The sequence below is a fragment of the Musa acuminata genome, unplaced genomic scaffold (genome assembly GCF_036884655.1).
Source record: "Musa acuminata AAA Group cultivar baxijiao unplaced genomic scaffold, Cavendish_Baxijiao_AAA HiC_scaffold_1139, whole genome shotgun sequence".
Classification (NCBI taxonomy): Eukaryota; Viridiplantae; Streptophyta; class Magnoliopsida; order Zingiberales; family Musaceae; genus Musa; species Musa acuminata.
This window is the reverse complement of record NW_027021351.1, coordinates 1,275,579-1,297,317: the sequence shown is the minus strand read 5'-3', so window position 1 is coordinate 1,297,317 and position 21,739 is coordinate 1,275,579. Positions and strand designations below refer to the sequence as shown.

The following is a 21,739-nucleotide window of genomic DNA, read 5'->3' as shown; positions in this document are numbered from 1 at the left end:
ATAAGACACATTACCAACAACATCGACGTATTCACCTCCTACCCGCCTCGTCCACCTTCCATGCGGTTTTGGGACCCACTTCCGGAGTCGGCAATTCGTCGAACTGCAACGCAGGTGAGCGAGCGCGTAGATCCGAACCGGGCAGGAAAAGTATTCTCGTACTAAGAATCTTGTTTCGGTACGTGTACGGCTCTTATCCCTTAGTGGTTACGAGGCGACGACCTTTAATCACTCTGTGGTCAACAGACGCGATCCCATCCGTCCGATCTCGTCCGACGGTTACGATCTGTCCACCGCGGATATCTTGTCCTTTGGACCTCCCGCAAAACGCCCGCCCCCATGGAAACCGGGACACCGGCTTCTCCCGGTCGCCCCCCCGGCAGACCGTATTATTTGCTTCGGCCTCCTCTATATATCTTATTCGCTGCGCCCTCCCCCTCTCCACGTCTCATCTCCTCACCCTTCGCCGCCGGCGCCGACGACAGCCGGAAATCCGTACGCCACCGCCGCTCTTCCAGGCCGATCGGGTCTTTTCGGTTTGTTGCTTCTTGTTGTTGTTCTCGTCTTCGTGGGTTTCCGTTCTTTTGATCTCCCTTGTTGAACTCCCGATCGGATCTGATAATCGAGGATCTTATCGTCTTCCGTTTCTTCGGATTTCGATCTTATAAAGGAGGAATCGGGCTAGATAGAGTGAAGTTGTCGAGGTAAATGCTTCGGGAAATCCATCGCGGTTGCTGCAACCGTCGAGGCCTGGAGACAGATGTTCCGTGACAACGATTCCGCCTTGTCCTGCTTCTACCTCTACTTGCTGTGGCTCTTCTTCCGGAGATAAGTAGTAACTCGATTCCCAAGTGTGGGAGAGTCGTTGGAGATCGAGCGTCGATTAAATCGGACAAAAAAAGCTTTGGCTTTTACTGTATCCATCGGAGAGGAGGAAGGATGTTGGACCTCAACGTGGCATCCTCGAGCGAGTCGACGGCTGTCGCCGAGAAGGCCATTGGCGAGTACACCGGTGTCGTTGGCTCGGAGACGTCTGAGTCGTCTGTCCTCAACGTGGAGACCTCCACGAGTGCGGCGGCCGATGAGGACTCGTGTTCCACCCTGCCGGTCACCGCTCCCGCCTTCGAGTTCGGCATATTGAAGAGATCTGCGTCAGCCGAGGGCGAGAATGATGTGGATGAAGAGATCGAGGAGGACGGGAATGATGTCTCGCAAGAGTCCGGGTTAATTACCCGGCAGCTGTTTCCGCCCCAGCCGGTGCCACAACCATTCGTGGCGGCTTCCTCTTTGCCGTCCTCATCGAGATCACAGTGGACGGATTTTAGCTTCCGCCAGGCCGATATTTCATCGAGTGGGAGAGTTCTCCATCCTCAACAGCAGCAGCAGCAGCAGCAACAACAGCCGCAGCCACAGCAACAGCAGGCGAAGAAGAGTAGAAGGGGGCCTCGATCCCGCAGCTCCCAGTACAGGGGAGTCACGTTCTACCGGAGGACAGGAAGATGGGAATCCCACATCTGGTTCGCATCTTGCTCCTTAAAAACTTGCTCTTTTACTTAGCCCTCCAATCGATCGACCATAACTTTCGTATCCACAGGGACTGTGGGAAGCAGGTCTATTTGGGTAAGAATTCCTCTTGCTTGCTGGTAATTAGATAATATGTTATCCTCTAAAATTAATCTTTACTGATTGTGCCGGACGCTAATAGGAGGCTTTGACACTGCTCATGCTGCCGCAAGGTCTAAATCATCCTCTTTCAGATGCATCTTTTTCTTGCCTCTTTCCGTTGCATGATTTGGGAAATCTTTACTGGTTTTTCATTCTAATCGCAGAGCATATGATCGAGCCGCAATAAAGTTCAGGGGAGTTGATGCTGACATCAATTTCAATCTTAGCGACTACGAGGAAGATCTGAAACAGGTAATGGGATGATGCACCGGAATACATTGGTCGGTGGTTCTGGTTGACGAACAAGTAGAATTAATTCATCAGCTCACTTCTTGTCAGATGAGCAATTTGACGAAAGAAGAATTTGTGCACATACTTCGCCGACAAAGCACTGGATTTTCAAGGGGTAGCTCCAAATATAGAGGGGTGACCCTTCACAAGTGTGGTCGCTGGGAAGCTCGCATGGGGCAGTTGCTTGGCAAGAAGTAAGCAAATTGTGCCCATTTCTTATTATTTGGATTCTTGCTTTGAATCAGTAAGGGTTTTTAGTCTCCTACCATGGATCTTGCCACTTAAGGTTCACAGTTCTATCTTTTTGGCCAAACCACGACAAAATCTATGATATTCGTATTCCTAGCATTTTGAGAAGTAAAGAAGATCATGAAAACCCACTCTTTAGCTATGAGAACGCAATGCTTGAATGTGCAGGTACATATATCTTGGACTATTCGACAGTGAAATAGAAGCTGCAAGGTCCTCCTGAGCATGGATTTTCTCATTGCTCATGATAATTTTCTTAAAATCTGAATTTTGTCAGAGTCCCATTCTGATACCAATATTTTGTTTTCTATCTTTGTTGTTGTTTGACATCAGAGCTTACGACAAGGCAGCTATAAAATGCAATGGGAGGGAGGCTGTCACCAATTTTGACCCGAGTGCCTACGAGAGACAGCTATTTACTGGTACTGATTCTGAAGGTATACTCTCGAATTGCAGTTTGTTTCCTTGTCACTCTCAACGATATAAGAGGTGTAGAAAAGACCATATGAAGTTCTATAAATTCCCAGTGTGCTTTCTTTATTTCTTGAACGATTTTTGTCATTCTTTCAGGTCACAATGTAGATTTGAACTTGAGGATTTGTCAACCTGTTGTACATAGTCCAAAGAAGGATCAAAATCTGCCAGGCATCTTGTTCCCCTTTGGCTCATTTGAAGCTTCTGCCCTAGTAAAGGTACAGATGGGTGAATTCTTTCCACTGCAGTTGCTAGTACCTTTCGCTGTTACAACAGTCATAGTCTGAAGAATACAAGTCCCAAGACTTTTTAATAGATTGCTTCCTCTTCCAGTAATGATTCCCTTAACAAAATTCTTGCTTTCTTGGGATGCCAACTAACCATTTTTCATTATGGTAATTTTCTTTGCAAAGAAAATGCTCTGCCTAGTGGTATTTTTAGTGATTTTGTCATTTTAAACATTCTTGATCCTGTATCTGTTCTTGCCCCACCGCTAGTGGTATTTGATGAAAAATTGCAACTATTTTATATTTGTTTAACTGTAAGTGCTAAGGGATCTTATATCAAATAGTTGTCTGTACTGTTGATAGTAAACCATCTTCTTCTGCTAATCCTTATCACATAGATATGCCCCTGGAGAATTCTTGAGTTGTAATATGTCTCGATCCTTTTTCTTTTCTTTCTGTCTCCTCACTAGTATTATCTGATGAAAAATTGCAACTATTTTTATTTTTTTGGAACTGTAGGAGCTGATGGATCATTTAAAATAGTAAATAGTTGCTTGAATTGCTGATTAGCAGTTGATCTTTTTTTGCTACAGGTTAACAACCCCCCTCCGCAACCAATTCTTGTTCGTCATGACATTGATATGCCCAATGAGAGTTCTCATGCGTGGACTGCTCAAAGACTGTCTTACTATTCCACCAATGAGGTAATGTTGCAAAAGTGGATTCTCTTCTTTCCAGATTGTAGTTACCTTGCTGTATAGTTGGCTACTGCTTAAAACTCAGAGACATAGGGTTCAAAATGTATCAGGTTCTCTTATTTCTTTCTTGGATTTTGGGACATGCACATGCATCTAGATCTAGTCACATGGAATATGAAAGAATGGGTGAACCTAGTGAACGAGGCTCTTGCCAATGCATTCTAGAAACATATTTTGTATATATATATATCTCAATAATGTATGTAGTTGCATATAATATGTAATTATGTATGTCAGAAGGAACCACAAGAATACCTGTCAATTTTGAACCAGTCATTAATTTCATATATTTGTTAGGGGGCTAAAATTTTATTCTGAATGCAAAGGTCTGTCTTGTAGAGCATTTGTGTAGCTGCTTATAGTGTGTCTAGATTATTGATTTGGGTAAACCTGTTAAGCTATGTGCCTATTTTTGCTTGCGGTACATCAGAAATTACTTTCAGACAACCTCTGAAAAGGCTTTGCATCTGATGTTACCAGAAATACTCCTCTCAAAAGTGGACAAACTTTTGATTGATGATGATGCCATTGTCAAGCTTGCAAGGGCCCCCCTCGTGTAGGATACATTTGTTCCATTCTTGATGTACCGCTGCAGTCCAAATACTGGACATGGAGAGCATGATCAAAATTAAGCCATCTAATTAGACATAGTCTGAAAGGTATATCTAGCTTAACTCAATAGAATAATTTCATGTAACTCTTACAATTGATTCAACTCAATTGAATAGTTGGTTCTACTTCTTCATCTTGATGAGGTTTAAGGTACTGAAACTTGTAGAGACTTCACCCAACTACTCTTCCTAGTGACTATACCATTAGTGTGGATGATTCCCTCGATTTCTCCTAAAAACAAAAAGAAAAAAAAAATCCTAAGCAATCACATTTACTCTCTGAAGTTCGAATTATTTTTGCTATCATACATGCATAGACTCTATAGAGATATTTGAAGCTTAGTTTTCTTTTTCTGTTGGAATTATGAAAATTTTCACCTATTAATAATATATTGTTGAACAGCATCAAACATTTAGCTTAGTTAAATTAGAGGCTGTGGCTCACCACTTGCAAATAATTGCTCAATTTGTTTGCCTGGAGATTCTCTTACATGCTGTTCTCAATTCCACACTTGCCTGATTTATAACTGCTAAATACAAGTGCAGGAAAGAGCCAGAGAAAAGAAGCCCATGATGGGAGTGCAAGCTCTCCCAAGCTGGACATGGCAGATGCAGTGCCCAACTCCTTTTCCGCTGTTCTCTTCTGCAGCATCATCAGGATTCTCGATTGCCAGCACCACTACAGCTGCCATTCCTCCCCTGAAGCCTCATTCCTCATGGCCATCTCCATTTCCACCCACCAGCCATATCTAGTTGCTACTCCAAAAGCTAAAGATGATCTTTCTAACGGCCGTGTTGCAGCTTTTGCATCTATGTATTTAATATAGGTGTTAGGCTCTTCTTGGGTCTTGATTTGGAATTGGCATTGAGGTGAATGCTTGGAAGTTTGAGATTGATCCCTTTTCTCTTTTTTTATTGTTGTTTTTTGTTTTGTGAGTTGAGAATAAGTAGGACTTGAGACTTAATGCCTCATCAGAAGCAGATGAAAAGATTTGTTCATATCCCCACAGCCTTATAATTCCTGTAACTTGTTGGTTTGTTTTGGTAACAATGGATTCTTTCACCCTTGCAGATATTATTGTAGGTGTAAGCTGACTACTTGATGAGTAATGGATTTACCCAACCTAAACTTCTTTCTTGCTTCTTGTGCAGGTTAAAGAGATGGTGTTGATAGACTTGATTGATCATCCAATATTAACCAAGTGATCATGTTGATGTGAAGCAATCATCAGGTGCATGAAATTTCCAAATAGGACAAACCTAATTGTTATGTCCGATGAGTTAATTTTAATAAAAATTATTAATTGAATAGATCAAATAATTATTATGTTGATACATTTGAATACTTAAATGTATTCAAATGTATTAATTGAATAGCAAAAGGTATTTAAATGTATTAATTAAATGTATTCAAATGTATTAAATGATACATTTAATAAAAAATTATTAATTGAATAGATCAAAGGTGCTGAAGAGTCGATGTTTTACAAACATAATCAATAGTTAAAAATTAGCTCGTGGCACATAAAAGCAAGATTATTTTGGTATTTTTTTATGTTTGCAATGCAGCTCTACCTACCTATAATGCTTATGTTATTGCATAGCAAAAAACACAAAACACAAAAAAAACATTGGCAATAGCAAAATGGGGCTCACAATATTACTTCATACCCCTTATAAGTTGTCTATAAGAAAATACCGAAAAACAATACCAACAAAAGGTCATAGACATGCACTTGATTGCATTACTTTGTGATAATCCTCTCCACTTATTCTTTCGAGATCCTCATTCTAAGTTTATAATGATGGTATAACTCTTTTTTATTACATCTTTATTTCTTCTTGGCCACAACACACCTAGCTCTCAAATATAGTCTATCAATATTACCATTGATTAGTCAAACATTGATCCGCCAATGTTACTTTAACTCGCTAACATTTAAGAGATAAGGTTTAAGAAATAAGGTTAATCCTTAAAAAGAAGGTGGGTGAAGATAAATATACTTCACACATCAAGTTGACTACTGGTATTCGCTTACTCTTTGCTTATCCTTTTGAAATATTAATAGATTATATTCCATGTATGAAATTGGTTGTTGGAATTGGTTGCCTCTTCAAACTTTTAGAGCACTCGAATTATTGTCTTGAAAGAGCATAATTTTCCCTCGACTAAAGCAAGTTGCTAGTTATCCCTTTAGGGTTGTGCTACTTTCTTCATCATTTTTGTCACATATTCCTATAAATAAAAAAGGATACAACAACACCTACTATTTCCTATTCCAATTTATGGCTGATCATTATTATATCAACCCTGAGTCCTTCACTTTCGAATGATTTGATAATAAGTCATTTGGCGTAGGTCATATAAAATATTTTTGGTTATTACCTTTCCATCTTATTTTGGTACTTAAAATATAACCATCGTCCGTTGGAAAGAAAATCGATAATGAAAACCGGTGGCCTCGAGTAAAGAGGAATCGAGAGTAGACATAGGTTGGGATGACCAAACCATTATAAAATCTGGTTTACATTTATTTTATGCTTTTCATTTATATTGAGAACATATTTCTTACTCTCACCACGTTAATTACGTTTTCGTACATTTTTAAGTTAAACATCTTTTCGATATGACTTTATTGAACAAAATTTTTGAATTAACGTAAGTTTTACGAAAGTACTAATTCACCCCCACCCTCTTAGTGCAGATACAGTCTTAATACTCTTGACATGTTCCACTCCAACCCAATGTCTGATTCTTCTTACTTTAATCAATTTACATTTTCTGATCGAAGTTAATTCTACGTCACTCACAATGTAAATTAGATCGTAAACTAATTAATTAATTTCATAATCAAAATCCAAGATTCAATAACCTCTTCTCATTTTCATTAAAGTATTTGCAATGGTCTTAAGGTACTATTGATCTCTTATGTTCGATTTTAATTTGTTAACATTTGAGGTACTTCTCAACAAATTGGATCATATATCTATTCATTTATAGCTACCAATAGTACTTTTTCATATCCCTATACTAAATATAGAGGTGAGTGTCTTTGTTAAAATGAGTGTCTTTGTTACAATTTCTTGCTTTATGTCAAGCTCCTTTAGTATATATAATCTATCCTGAAATCTGATTACCTCTTCATTAATGTGAAAATCTTTTATTTTTTGAACCACAATATTAGACTTTAATCGGTTCAAATAAGGGTCATCAATCTATAACTCTTTAATTTTTTTCAAAAGGGTTGGCTACTATTGCTAATCTCCCAATTAAACCTTTAAGGATCATCTCATATTCAAATTTTTATATTTCTATATGAAGAGGTCTTTGAATTATTGATAAAGTAGCTAAATCAAGTAACTTTCAATTTAATGCATCAGCAACTATATTCACTTTCCCATAATAGTAATTGATCATACAATCATAACATTTTACTAACTCCAGCCATCTTCTCTGTCTTATATTTAACTCTTGTTTAGTAAATAAAATATTTTAAATTCTTGTGATCAATGTATATTTCACATCTCCCTATAAGATAATATCACTAAATTTTTTGGGTAAACATCAGTGTTATCAATTCTAAATCATGGATTGGATAGTTTTTCTCATAATGTTTTAATTGTTATGAGACATAAGCTATAACTCTATCATTCAATATCAAAGAACATCATAAATCATTTTTGGATGTATCACTATACACTACAAATCCTTTTGACCTAAATGGTATTACAAGATTTAGACCTGAAATCAACCACCTTTTCAATTCTAGGAAACTATTTTCAGAATGATTAGTCCATTCAAATTTAATATTATTTTATTTTAATTAGGTGAGAGGTGATGTTATCTTGGAGAATCCTTCTGTCATCCTAGAAAAACTCCTTATCTCCATTACAATAGTCAGCGCTAGTCACTAAGAGCTTCCACCTTAGTTAGATCTATGGAGATCCCTTCCTTAGATACATTATGCCCAAGGAATGTTATCTTCTATAGCCAAAATTCATATTTCATAAATTTTACATATAATTATTTTTCCTTTAACATACTCAAGGTTATTTTAAATATTTTACATGTTTCTTCTTAGAGTGTGAGTATATCAAAATATTATTACTATCACAAATTTATCTAAATACTACTTAAATATCTTATTCATTAAGTCCATAAAGATGATTATTATATTTATTAGATCAAGTGATATCATTAAAAATTTAAAATTTTCATATCTGGTCCTGAAAATGGTCTCAAGAATGTCCTCATATCTTTATGTTTAGTTGGTGATACTCTACACATAAATCAATTTAAAAAAATACTAATGCACCTTGTAATTGATCAAACAAGTTATCAATTTTAGGGAGTGGATATAACCTGAGATTACTAATGGGCTAGCTTTTGCTTTTGTCTTGGTCATCACAAAAACTTTGTCCGATACTCTTTTCTGTTCTAATGAGATTGTTATGCAATTCCTTGCTAAATATCATTTTATTTTACTACTCAGAATATGTTGTGGAGGCCTATTACCAAAAATAATACTCTTTCTTGACATATCATGGCTACGACGCATCTGTTGGGTTTGAAAAATTCTTTGCTCAGGCTCCTTTGCCTCCGAAGCTTTTTCCATTACTAAGGAATAGGGAATATTTGAGGCATTCATTATCATCTTCATGCCCCGATAATTTTTTTCTCTGAGCCCCTATAGAAATTGATCCACCCTCATGGTATTAGTTCTAACCATATAGGGTGCAGATTAGGATAACTCCTCAAACTTTCTAATGTAATACATAATCGATTGGCCTTTTTATTTGATGTTAACAAATTCTGCCATTTTAGTTGATACGTGGGATCCATTAAAATATTTTTGATAAAAAATTTTATTGAATCTTTCCCAGGTCATTTGTTTAGCATCTACAGTCCCCCTTCTTATATCCCACCAGTGACATGCATCAACATTTAAGTTGCACAAATAATTTTATTTAAATTTGGAATCCTTGGATACTCAAAGATTCTCTTAATATTTTTTTATGATGGATCATTCTTTCTAAATCTCTCACTTACTGATTATACAACATCATGTCCTCGAGTTACTACCAACATCGCCTCCTGTACTCAAGCCAATAACTCCTCTTATTGTAGAGATTGTTTCTCCACTAACTCTACTAGCCTATTAATTATCATATCTTTGATCTCCCTATGTAGATGTTTCTCTACTATCGAAAGTCTCCTCTCAAATATTACTAGAGCTTCTAGCTTACCCTTTTTTCTCATGATATCTTCTTGATTAATTTCAAGTTGTTCACACCTTTGCTACCAGGTATAAGAGCATCAAATAATAATAAGAAAATCAATGCAACTCAATTATTAAAACTTATATTATAGTTGAGTATTAGACCCCATACATTTGCAGATAGACAGTGTACAGACTTATAACTTGGGCTCTAATACCACAACTTGTAATATCCTAGTCCTACTTCCACCCATACCTTACATAACTAAAGTAGGATATCATATTTTAAATTTATTAGTGTAAGATATTTAACAATAAATCTCTCATCTTATAACTTTTTTAGTAAGCATAACTTGATAGTATAGCATACACAAAATAAAAAGATAAAATTCTACATCGAAATGATTAAGATGCTTATATACATAATATATGAAGCATAGCAAATTCATCGACTTTAATGCCCCATATCATAATATATATATATATATATGCACTCCCATATCGCATGTCATAATATATAATACGTACACTCTCACACTACACGTTATAATATATACATGCACTCCTTCACCGCATTGTCACGGACAAACTTTGAAACAGGGTGTTTGATGTAATGCTTATATCTGTCCGTGTCTGTTGGCATGTTCATGCCTTGTACAGCGTGTAGAGGGGCAGCCGAAGGCTGATAAGTCCCACTTTAGTTGGGTTGGTGGCCTCTTTAGGCTTGTAAATAAAGGTTGTGTCATGTGGACACGTGCGAGAGCTTTTCGGTCTGTAATGGACCATTTTACCCTTTGTTGTGCCACTGTTCAGAGCTTGTAAAGTCTGTTTGTAATTTGCATTGTCTATGAAGTGTTTTTCGGAGATGTTTGCTTGTGGATCCCGATTGAGGCGTTCTCTCTTGCCCGTTCTCTCTTTTGTTGGTCCTAAGGGACAATGGGAGTCTTCTGGGAGGCTGACCTTTGCGAACGGACACGCAAGGGTGCCGCACGACTTAGGCAAAACCAGCTAAGTCCGTGTCATATGGTATCAGAGCGGGACAAGCACTCATAGAAACACTTAGCATGCAAACGTGGGGGACCTAGCGGGGCTGCGTTGAGGGCAGTCAGCACACGCGCGACCGTTTGGGGGAAAAACGGGCATGGAGATGTAGGAAAAAGAGTCGCTCAGAGGAGCGGGCATCTGAGATTGGCATTCACAGGAATGGCCAACCCTTCGCGCAAGAGGCACCACGAGAACAGGCAAGCTTGGAAGAATTTGGAGCGCACAAAGGTTGGGATGGCTGAGTTTGAGCTACGGCTCAACGTTGACAACTATACTTGATGGTGCTCTAGGCAAGCGAGGCGCTTGGCAAGAATGAGACCATCCAAGGTGAAATGAGTTGCTCAACGACCAAAAGAGTTATGCAAAGCTCACAGAGGTGAGGGGAATTGCTAACTCGAAGAATTTGGTACTCATGCATGGGCTTGTATGCGGACGACGGAATGTTCGTGGCCATCCCAAGGCGGCCGAGACTCGGCGCCATGGAGCATTGAAACTTTCTCTTCGGCATGTGAAGGATACGTCCGTAGGAGGCTGAAGTGTGCAACGAGTTCAGCATGTTGCTAGGCCTTGAGGGGTGCAGTGGGGGCTGTATTGACGGGGAGTCGCAATCTAGCAAGTGCGTTTGCAGGAGGCAGAACAATGCACAGTTTGTTCAGCAGATCGGAGTAGTCCAAGGGGATGGTGGTCTCCGAAACGAAGAGAGATGTTGCTCCAATGGGACAGTTATCCAGGAGGGATAAGTCTCAGCTCTCTAGAGGGAGAATCATGTGAGACGGACTTCACATGTTGAGGAGGAGTACCTCAACAAACAACAACTCCACGAAGCTCGATGGACTGAGCAAGCGGCGAGGAGTCGTCGCATGATCTCGCTCGAGAGAATGCATTGGTGGATGCATTGCGAGATCAAGTAGGGGAGCGACCTGAAGCAACTTAAATGAAGGCACACTTGGAGTCGATGTGGAGATCGGACTCAAGGGAGGGCTGACCCGTGGAATGGTGGGCGCGAGGGCCACCATCGACTCAATGCAGAAACGAGGAGCGGAGCAACTTGGGTGTAACTTGGCGAAGTACCCAAGCCGCATGAAGGGAGCCAGCATAGAAGTTGGAACATGGAGCAGAGGCACAGTGCTTTCCTTAGACAGAGGTCAAGGACATGAACTCTTGCAGAGGCAAGAGTAGAATCATGTTGTTCCATGGGTCTTTCATTCTGACGGAGCGGACTCATCTTGCATGGTGCCAAAGACGAAGGGAGCTTCGGGGCACATGCACCTTATCTCGGAGGAGCATTTGATGAAGGAACTAAGGCGACTCAATTTGCGGAGGTGAAGTTGAGTTCAGAAGGCCTTAGCACGGGGCAAGAGGACGCAGAGGCGGGTACTCTTGAAGAATATGCCACAGTGTTGTCATTCAAAGTTGCCATGAAGGAAGCGGTGCACAGCGGAGATTGTGCTGGTAGGGGCAGAGGCCCAGGATCCAGACAATGGTGCACAAATTACAGTGAAGTCGGTGGACTTCGGGAGCTACTAGGCGATGGACTGTCCTAGAGTGGTGCTTCATCTAGGTGTGACCCAAGAGTGGGTGGATGAAGGTCGATTGCTAAAGGAGCGAACAAAATCGAAGGTGGAGGAGACCCTGCGATGTATTGGCAGAGGCCACACATGGAGGGTTCACAATTCGAGTTTATTCCACAAGGATCAGAATGCAATGGAGATGTCACCAGGAGGCGACATGGTGCAGCGGATCGTGGTGGAACAGTTCGTGGCAATGCGATACACACCGGTGTGTCCCGTGAGGGATGAGATCATATGGAGGTATGATCGGGAGCTACTGGGAGCTCCGCTTTGGTGAACAACACGACGGCAAGAAGGGCTATGGATTCAAGGAGTGAAGGCCATGGTACCGCAGAGGCGGGTCTTCCGGGCGTGCACCGAATTTTGCATCGGATGAAAACCTTGGTCATCAGCATATGGGGGCTGGGTTCCACCAAGGGAAAAGTTCGTATGCAAGTACCAGGGAGTCCCATGGGAGGGACTTGATCATGCAGAGGTATGATCGAAGCAACTGGAGAGTTGGACTGCTCCAGAGCTCATATTCGCTTAAGGGAGCCCGACAAGTCAGAGGACAAGGTCGAGTAAGCGAACGTTGCTACCAAGGAAGCTAAGGAGAACAGAATTGGTGCAAACCCTACAACGCGATGGCAGAGGCCATGCATGGGAGTTGCAGTCTGTCTTTCCATCGACCAAACAGACTGCTTGGAGAACACAGAGGTGTTGAAGCAGGGGGTCGAAAGGGGCGAGGAAGCGACGATGAGTCCAGAGGGACTTAGCTACCCAAAGTCAAGCAATCAGTTAGAATGGAGGTGGACTCAGAGGAGTGCCACGGAGACATCTCTACTGATCGTGAAGAAAAGGGATTCAGATGCGAGGCGACGGATAGTAGGGCCATGGGCATGGCAGCGCCATGGTACCGCAGAGGCGGGACTTCCGTCAAAGTCATTGATCCCTTGCTCTCACGGAGGGAGAGCGCTTGGTCGTGAAAGGGGCCGAGGAGGTGGAGCATGCAGAGGCAATCTCCAAGTACCGAGACAAGGCTGAAGGGCAGAGGCCAAGAAACTTCGTAAGACCGGTGTCAACAAGTTTCTCATCAAGATAGCTGTAAGTGAAGGACTTCGGGTCATGCAAGAGTGCACGACCAAGGAACGAAGCAAGCAGTACGCGGTGTTGTACCTTTGCTACTCAGTGGAGTAGGCGGCAGGGTTGATGGAGAAGACGGTACAATCCCAGAGGCGACCTCATCTATCAGAGAATTACTCCAAGTTGGGGTGGAAACTTCCTGCATTCCAGAAGTTCAATGGCTTTGAGAAGGTGAATCACAGTAACTAACTCAACGCAAGGAGTGCAAACACTTCAAGTGCTTCAGAAGTGTGAGCAAAGAGCAGGCGAAGGCCAGTAACCAGCTCGATGCATGAAGTACAACCTCGAGGAGGCGGGCGAAGTCAAGTAACCTTTGCCTTCTCAACTCTTAAGAGAATGGGCGAAACCGAGTACCCCAGTTCTCTTATCTATACAGCAGAGGAGCTCTGCATAAGTTCAAAGACCCTTCGAAGATAATGGAAGACAATAGTTGTCAAATCCTCACCAACGGTGATCAGTGCTACTGAGAGTAGATTGTCCGCTTCATTTCCCAACGAAATGCCAATCGAAAGCGGAAGTGATGCGAACCTACTTGGATGCGACAACTAACTGAAAGAAGAGTCAATGAGCATATTTTGTGGAGGAAGGACCCAAAACTTCAGAAGTTTGCGAGGCGATGCTCGTTAAAGCTCCAACAAGCATCCACCCAGTTCAAGCAACATGTGGAAATTTTGAGAAACTGGCGCAGTAAGGATGGTCTTTTCCTTCATTTGGTGGATCCGCAGGAATCAACGAGGATCAACACAACTCAGCCAACCCCACACCAGAGTCAGAGTCATTGGCGAGTTGAAGCAGCATGGCGGATCAAAGGTTCGACTACCCAAAAACAACAGCGGAGAGCAGCTGGGAGCCAGGAGGCGCATTGCAGCTGGAACAGAAGATTGAAGACTCAGCAAGGGCGAAGAGTTGCAGTGTTCACAAAGGCTTCGACGAGGACGTCGAAGGGATAAGTGGGGGAGAATGTCACGGACAAACTTTGAAACAGGGTGTTTGATGTAATGCTTATATATGTCCGTGTTTGTTGGCATGTTCATGCCTTGTACAGCGTGTAGAGGGGCAGCCGAAGGCTGATAAGTCCCACTTTAGTTGGGTTGGTGGCCTCTTTAGGCTTGTAAATAAAGGTTGTGTCATGTGGACACGTGCGAGAGCTTTTCGGTCTGTAATGGACCATTTTACCCTTTGTTGTGCCACTGTTCAGAGCTTGTAAAGTCTGTTTGTAATTTGCATTGTCTATGAAGTGTTTTTCGGAGATATTTGCTTGTGGATCCCGATTGAGGCGTTCTCTCTTGCACGTTCTCTCTTTTGTTGGTCCTAAGGGACAATGGGAGTCTTCGAGGAGGCTGACCTTTGCGGACGGACACGCAAGGGTGCCGCACGACTTGGGCAAAACCAGCTAAATCCGTGTCAGCATGTCATAATATATATATATATATATATGCACTCCCATATAGCATATATATGTACTATAAGTCGAAACCTATCTGTGTACTCCCATACCGCATGTCATTAAAAACACGTGCACTCTCATACAACATATCTGTGCACTCTCGGGGAAGCTAAAAAATTGGCATGGATCCAATGGCGAATGGCTTATCCAGAAGAATACCAATTACTTCTAGCCAATGGAGACGGAACGGGAGGAACACAAAATATCCTCTCACAACTAAGGACGATCTTCATACTAGAAGATCCATTTCAGGGATCCACAACAGCGCAAGAGCCTACAGAGACCTTGAAAGGTTATCCTGTACTAACCTCAAACATATTATTCAATTCTTAAATGATTATATGAGGTTGGCATCCAAAACAGGAAGGATGTTCTTAGGCCCTGAATTATCTGAAAAGCTATGGTCAAAAATGCCAGGGGAGCTAGGAAAAAGAATTAAAGAGGCATTTGAAGCAAAGTATAGGGGAAACACTATAGGAGTGATCCCGAGAATACTCTTCTCCTACAAATACTTAGAAGCTGAATGCAAAGATGCTGCATTTAGAAGAGCATTAAAGGACCTGTCCTTTTGCAGTGAAATTCCTATCCCAGGATACTACAACAAACCTGAAAGAAAATATGGGGTAAGAAGATCAACGACCTATAAAGGTAAACCTCACTCATCCCACGCAAGGATTGAGAAGAGAAAGCACTTGATAAGAAATAAGAAATGTAAGTGCTACCTTTGTGGAGAAGAAGGGCATTTTGCAAGAGAGTGCCCCAATGACCGAAAGAATATCAAAAGAGTTGCTATATTTGAACAGTTGGATATTCCAGATGAATACGAAATACTATCTGTACAAGAAGGAGAAAACCAAAGCGACGCAATTTATTCAATTTCTGAAGGAGAGGACATAGAAGACCTACAGCATGGTATTCACTCCTTTACCCATAAAATTTTCGCTTTAATAGAATATAGTAGAACTTGGTGGATAGGACCTGAAACAGGATACAGAGCAAGAATACAAGTTTCCCAAGAACAAGCTGAATGCAGACACATATGGGAAATCAACACAGAACTATCGCCAGGATTGGAAGAGTGCAAATGCTGCAAGAGAATGTCGCAAAGAAGGCATAGGAGACATTGTCCCTTATGCAAGATCACTTCGTGTGGAATGTGTAGCATATATTACTTTGACAAAAGAACCCCCGTCATGATGGAGGAACCCCCAAGGTATGAACCTAGAAACTTGCTTCAAACACAACAAGACTTTATTAATCATTGTGAAGCAGAAATAAGGAGGCTCAAAATGGCGATTGAATTTGAACGACAAAAGGCCAAGGAGCTAGAAGAAATGCATATTCAATCTATAGCCATAGCTCAGGGAAACCTCCGTTTACAAAACGAGGTGGTAGAGCTGAAGAAAAAATATGACAAATTGGAAGGGGAAGTACTGGAAGTAGATCGGTTAAGGCTAGAGAAGGCCGATCTCCTGAAAGAAATACAAAGGCTTGGAAAAAGAAGAACTGAAGAAAGCGAAGAAGAAGAGAATGAAGAGGCCCTTGTTCTCTTGGAGGAAGAAACTCAGAAAATCCTCTCTATGGAAACAAAGGAAACGGGAGGATCAAGAAGATCTAAGAATATGCTCTTCAACTTAAAGGTACATATGGAAATTCTGAATATTCCCCCTTTTGAAGTTAATGCTATACTAGATACAGGTGCTACCACTTGTTGCATAGACGAGAAGGCTGTACCAAAAGCTGCAATAGAAGAAAACCCTTATGTGGTGCATTTCAGTGGGATCACCTCCAAAACGACAGCAAACAAAAAATTAAGGGGAGGCAAAATGACTATTGGGAACAACACTTTCAGGATTCCTTATACCTATGCGTTCTCAATAAAGCTTGGGGATGATATTCAAATGATAATAGGATGTAATTTTATAAGGGCAATGCAAGGAGGAGTTAGGATTGAAGGTAACACGGTTACGTTTTACAAAAACTTAACGACTATTAATACTTTGCCCTATATCTCAACAGCCGCAGCAATAGAAGAACTAGATTTGGAAGAAGATGACTATATCCAAATCCAGGAGGCAGTATTTTACTCTGCAGAAGCCCAGCAAAGCAATGAAGATATAAGGGCCAAGTTTGGAAGCCTACTAGACCAGTTAAAAGCCCAAGGTTATATTGGAGAAGATCCCCTCAAACATTGGAAAAAGAATAAGATAACCTGCAAGTTGGAAATTAAGAATCAAGACTTCGTGGTGGAAGACAAACCCCTTAGACATTTAACACCACAAGCAAAGGAAGCTTTCTCCAAGCATGTAAAAGCACTACTAGAAATAGGGGTTATCAGACCAAGCAAAAGTAAGCACCGTACTACTGCTATAATTGTTAATTCAGGAACCACGATGGACCCCATAACAGGAGCTGAAAGAAAGGGGAAGGAAAGGATGGTTTTTAATTACAAAAGGCTCAACGACATCACCGAAAAGGATCAATACAGCCTTCCTGGTATCAATACCATCCTTAAAAAGGTCAGCAATAGCAAAATTTACTCAAAGTTTGATCTAAAATCGGGCTTTCACCAAGTCGCCATGCACCCTGATTCCATTGAATGGACTGCATTCTGGGTTCCTGAAGGACTGTATGAATGGCTTACAATGCCATTTGGTCTCAAAAATGCCCCTGCTGTATTCCAAAGAAAAATGGATAGCTGCTTCAAAGGTACTGAACAATTCATTGCAGTATACATTGATGATATCCTTGTCTTCTCAGAGAACGAAAAGGAGCATGGGCAACACCTCACTAAAATGTTAGAAATATGCCAAGAAAACGGCCTTGTCTTAAGCCCAACGAAGATGAAAATTGCAGTAAGAGAAATTGAATTTCTTGGAGCAGTCTTGGGGAACTCCAAAATCAAGTTACAACCCCATATTATTAAAAGAATCACAGAGTATCAGGAAGAAGACCTTACTACCAAGAAAGGCCTCAGATCATGGCTGGGAATTCTAAACTATGCAAGAAGCTATGTAGCCAACCTGGGCAGGCTTCTAGGCCCGTTATATTCAAAAACAAGCCCCACTGGCGAGAAAAGGCTGAATGAGCAAGATTGGAAACTAATCAGGAAGATTAAGAGCCTGGTACAAAATCTCCCTGATCTAGAGGTACCTCCTGAAGACTGTTTTATAATACTTGAAACGGACGGATGCATGGAAGGATGGGGAGGTATTTGTAAATGGAAAAAACAAAAACACGACCCCAGAAACACTGAAAAGGTATGTGCCTACGCCAGCGAAAAGTACAATCCGATCAAGTCCACTATAGACGCTGAAATGCATGCAGTCATGAAAACTCTGGAGGCATTGAAGATTTACTTTCTTGATAAAAGGGAAATTATCATCAGAACTGACTGTCAAGCAATAATAAGCTTCTTCAACAAATCCACTCAGAACAAACCATCTAGAGTCCGATGGATGTCCTTTGTAGACTACATCACTGGAAGTGGCGTGGAAGTCAAATTTGAGCACATCGAAGGAGATAGTAACATTCTAGCCGACTCTTTATCCCGACTAATAAATATTTTGGTTGCAGGATGGCCGAACGAATCATTACTCCTTCTCCTAGAAGCCACTCAAGAAGTTCAAGCCAAACCAAACCCTAAGGCCGCTACACGCCTGAATCAACTAATAAACCAGGTGACCTCCTCTTGCAATACCAACAAGAAATGGATAAGCTCAGAACCAAGACACGTGAAGGACTCTCATTTGACGAAATGGGACTATCTGAAAGAAGACTCGGAGCAATTCAAAAGGAAGCCTCCCGACAAGCATGTGAAGCATTACAACAATTCATAGACATCCACCTAATCAAGACTGAAGAGTATCAAAGAAGGAGCGGTGGAAAAGACAACTGGTACAGGGACTGGTTACCAGTTGTTCTCCAGCAGCAACAACAACTGGAGAAGGCTCTATCTCTAGCAAAAGATGTCTCACAAATGACAACTAGCTTTAGCCTTTAGAGGTAGGACCTGCAACAATTGGAGCATCTACTTTTCTTAGCCGCCAAGTAAAAACAAGTTGCGTGGGGTAGAGCATCTGCTTTTCTTAGCTGTCAAGAAAAACGAGTTGAGCCTCGGGGAGCCACTCGTAGTGTCATCAATAATTGTACCAAGGAATATGCTTTCCTTCAGCAAGAAGCTTAGTAGATATATCAGATGAAGGGATAAGAATGCGATAGGGCCCAATGAGTACCCGGTTCTATCCTCTTTTCTCTATATATCCTCTAGCTCAGACTCTTGCAAGACATCGGTCGAAAAACCAGAGTCTTACTTGAGAAGAAGTCTAAGTCCAATCCTTTGTAAGCATTTTAAGCTTTCTATAGTTCTTTGTGCTTATCATTTCTTACAAACTTTTGGTAGCTTCCGCTTTCTTTTGGTATCAGAGCTAGTTTGTATGCTGTTTTGATATAGTTTCCAACCAAACTATCATGACATTTATGCTAAAATGTGCTTGATAATAATATCTCTTACAATCTAAACCTGTGAGGAGCCCGAGGAAGGCAATCAGGTCAGGGAACTGCAGTAAGACCTTTGACGCAAGCCCTCAGGGTTAAGAACGTAAGTAGATCCAAAACAATGCATATTTAGTATATGTCTAAACTTTGGGAGGAAGCTATTCAAAAGTGGTATACAGATTCTCATACCTCACATCTTGACTATCTGAATCTAGCAGAGACCACAAAACCCACTAAGAAAGAACTAGCTCATAACATCTCTGTTATTTATGACAGAACCTGTCTATCAAGCCGAGTAAACCTGAGAAACTTCAAACTCTTGCTTGAAGAAAACCATAACCTTGAAAAGAGGATTAGAAATCTCGAATCTTCAGTAAAAACGCTATCCTCTTTATTCATTGAAAATAAGCCCCTCACCCAATCCGAGGTTCAGAAATTAGTGTTAGAAATATCTAAGCAACCCAAACTTATTGAAGAGGAGGCCCTACGATTATCACAAAACCTAGATCAAAAACTCCAAAGGATCGAAATTCTATTATCCAAAATAGAGAAACAGATCTTTGGATGAGCCATATATCCTCTAGGGGCACCGAATCCTACAAAGAGGCCCTCAAAGCTACTGAATCCATTGAACCTCCATCACTTGGTTTTCTCAAAACAAGTGATTTTCCTGGAACTCTCAGCCACCAGGTCGCCGTAATCAAGCAGCATAACGTACAGATACAACTTCTGATACAAATTGCTGAAGACATAAAAGGAATACGGACAGAACTACAAACAATACGGGAATTGCAACAATAAAAAATAATACAATCCCAAGTAGTACCAGACGAACTTATTACCAAATTGGCAAACCTTAACCTGGGTCCTTCAGAAAGGCCTAAAGAGACGAAAGGAAAAATCCTGGTTTTTAAGGATCCTATAAAGATCTTTCAGGAAGCAAAAGGATGACTTCCAGAACGCGAACCCAAGAGGTATCCACATCAACTCCTCTTATAGAAGATCAGATCAGAAACTACAGAAGAAACCAGAGGAGAATATTCAACGCTAGAAGACGACTGGGACAACTAATTTCCAGAAACCCAGACTCAAACATACAAGTTCTGGAGCAACAAATAGACCCTCAGGCACAGCTACAATTATCCATGAGGGAAAGAGCTGCAATAGCACCAGCTGAAATACTGTATCACTCAAGGAGGGACGATGCACACCACAGGGTTTACACGCATCGATCAGAAGAAGCTATGTTGGTCACCAATAACCAAGAAGACAGGGCCTTCATACAAGAACAAAGCTTTGACCAACTAATTAGGAGCGGGATGAGATATATTCATCTTGGAATCCTACAAACAAGGATTCAGACACTCCACGGGCAAGAAGAAGGGACACTAGCGCTATTAGTGTTCCGAGACAACAGATGGGCCGATGATAGGTCCATCATTGCTACCATGGAAGTAAACTTGACCAGAGGAAGTCAACTGGTCTATGTTGTACCAGATACTATGATGACGGTAGGAGATTTTTACCGCAATATACAACTCTCTATACTAACCCGTGGATATGACACATGGCAGAATGGAGAAGCAAATTTATTAATTACCAGAGGAATGGTAGGGCGGCTTTCAAATACCCCGAATGTCGCCTTTGCTTATGAAATCTCAGGGGTGGTGGATTACCTAACAAGCCATGGCATAAGGGCTCTACCAGGTAGAAGTTATTCCACGGCAGAAATCAGAGGAAGAGACTGGATGATTAGACCAACGCAAGTCTCAATCCCCATGCAACCTGCTGAGCTCAGGAGCAGGAACTTAATTGACGGAAGGATTTCGATCAGTTTTGATAATTATAAAGCAGCATCGACATCCAGCAGAATCCACTATAACACTGTGGATGATGAAACGTTCAGCGATGAAGAAGAAATACGAAGCCACACAATAGCTGTCAATATTCAATTATCAAGTAGTAGTGAAGATGAAGCAGAGGAACTACGCGAAGGCCTGAATTCCTATTTTCAAGATACCCATATCTCAGAAAAAGAAGTAGAGATACCGTATCCTCGAAAGCCTCAGAGGGAATTAATTGCAGCAGGACTGGAAGAAGAACTAGTAATGGAATACCCCCAGTTAGCAAAATTATCTCATCAGGTATATTCATCATCTGCTGTGTCAAATTACAGGCCACCGGCGGACTCAACCATGGGACCAGTAAATTACCCTCCGGCTGTGAATATAGAATCCACAAGCCAAAGGCCAGAATATGAAGGGCATTCAAGACAACCAAGGTTCAAGGCAAAGAACTTTTCAGAAGCCTGGAACCTCCCTTCAGCCTTTCAGCAGTAGGGAGCAATATTTATAATCCCATCCCAACTGGGAATGTTTGATGAAGTATTTATGAGGTGGGAATCAATAACGAAGAACTTGGTATCTTCACAAGGATTTACAGATCCTCTAGCAAAAATGGAGTTTATTGAAAATTTGCTCGGGGAAGCTGAAAAATTCTTGTGAAGATACCAAGTTCTTCGTTATTGTATGTTGTGAAGATACCAAGATACAAAGAACTATAGA

The 21,739-nt window shown here is 41.2% G+C and overlaps 2 protein-coding genes across 6 annotated transcripts in view; one reads left to right on the top strand and one right to left on the bottom strand.

Moving 5' to 3' along the window:
- Positions 1 to 426: 426 nt before the first annotated feature.
- On the top strand, positions 427 to 5,413 carry LOC135671495 (APETALA2-like protein 1). 4 transcript variants are annotated; one of them, XM_065179661.1, is made up of 11 exons: positions 427 to 536; positions 671 to 1,517; positions 1,595 to 1,620; positions 1,706 to 1,736; positions 1,830 to 1,917; positions 2,005 to 2,150; positions 2,374 to 2,418; positions 2,539 to 2,642; positions 2,776 to 2,897; positions 3,500 to 3,610; positions 4,822 to 5,413. In XM_065179661.1, exons 2-11 carry the CDS (start codon positions 940 to 942, stop codon positions 5,026 to 5,028), a joined length of 1,458 nt encoding a protein of 485 aa, XP_065035733.1. In that variant the 5' UTR covers positions 427 to 536; positions 671 to 939; the 3' UTR covers positions 5,029 to 5,413. The 4 variants fall into 4 exon arrangements, with proteins under 4 accessions (XP_065035733.1, XP_065035732.1, XP_065035734.1 ...); XM_065179660.1 differs by having other exon boundaries at positions 438 to 1,517; XM_065179663.1 differs by lacking the exons at positions 427 to 536; positions 4,822 to 5,413 and adding an exon at positions 4,145 to 4,299 and having other exon boundaries at positions 789 to 1,517.
- The window catches only part of LOC135671496 (elongator complex protein 6-like), a 28,483-nt gene continuing 10,872 nt past the window's right edge, over positions 4,129 to 21,739 (bottom strand). For both annotated transcript variants that reach the window (XM_065179664.1, XM_065179666.1), the window contains exon 6: positions 4,129 to 4,267. The gene's annotated coding sequence lies outside the window, so the exon portion shown is untranslated. The remainder of the gene's footprint in view (positions 4,268 to 21,739) is intronic.

What these genes read in the sequence shown, in the direction of transcription:
- LOC135671495 (XM_065179661.1), top strand. Translation starts at nt 940, where the DNA reads ATGTTGGACCTCAACGTGGCATCCTCGAGCGAGTCGACGGCTGTCGCC. An exon ending in ACGAGGAAGATCTGAAACAG is followed by an intron (nt 1,918 to 2,004) that starts GTAATGGGATGA and finishes ACTTCTTGTCAG; the next exon opens with ATGAGCAATTTGACGAAAGA. An exon ending in TACTGGTACTGATTCTGAAG is followed by an intron (nt 2,643 to 2,775) that starts GTATACTCTCGA and finishes TCATTCTTTCAG; the next exon opens with GTCACAATGTAGATTTGAAC.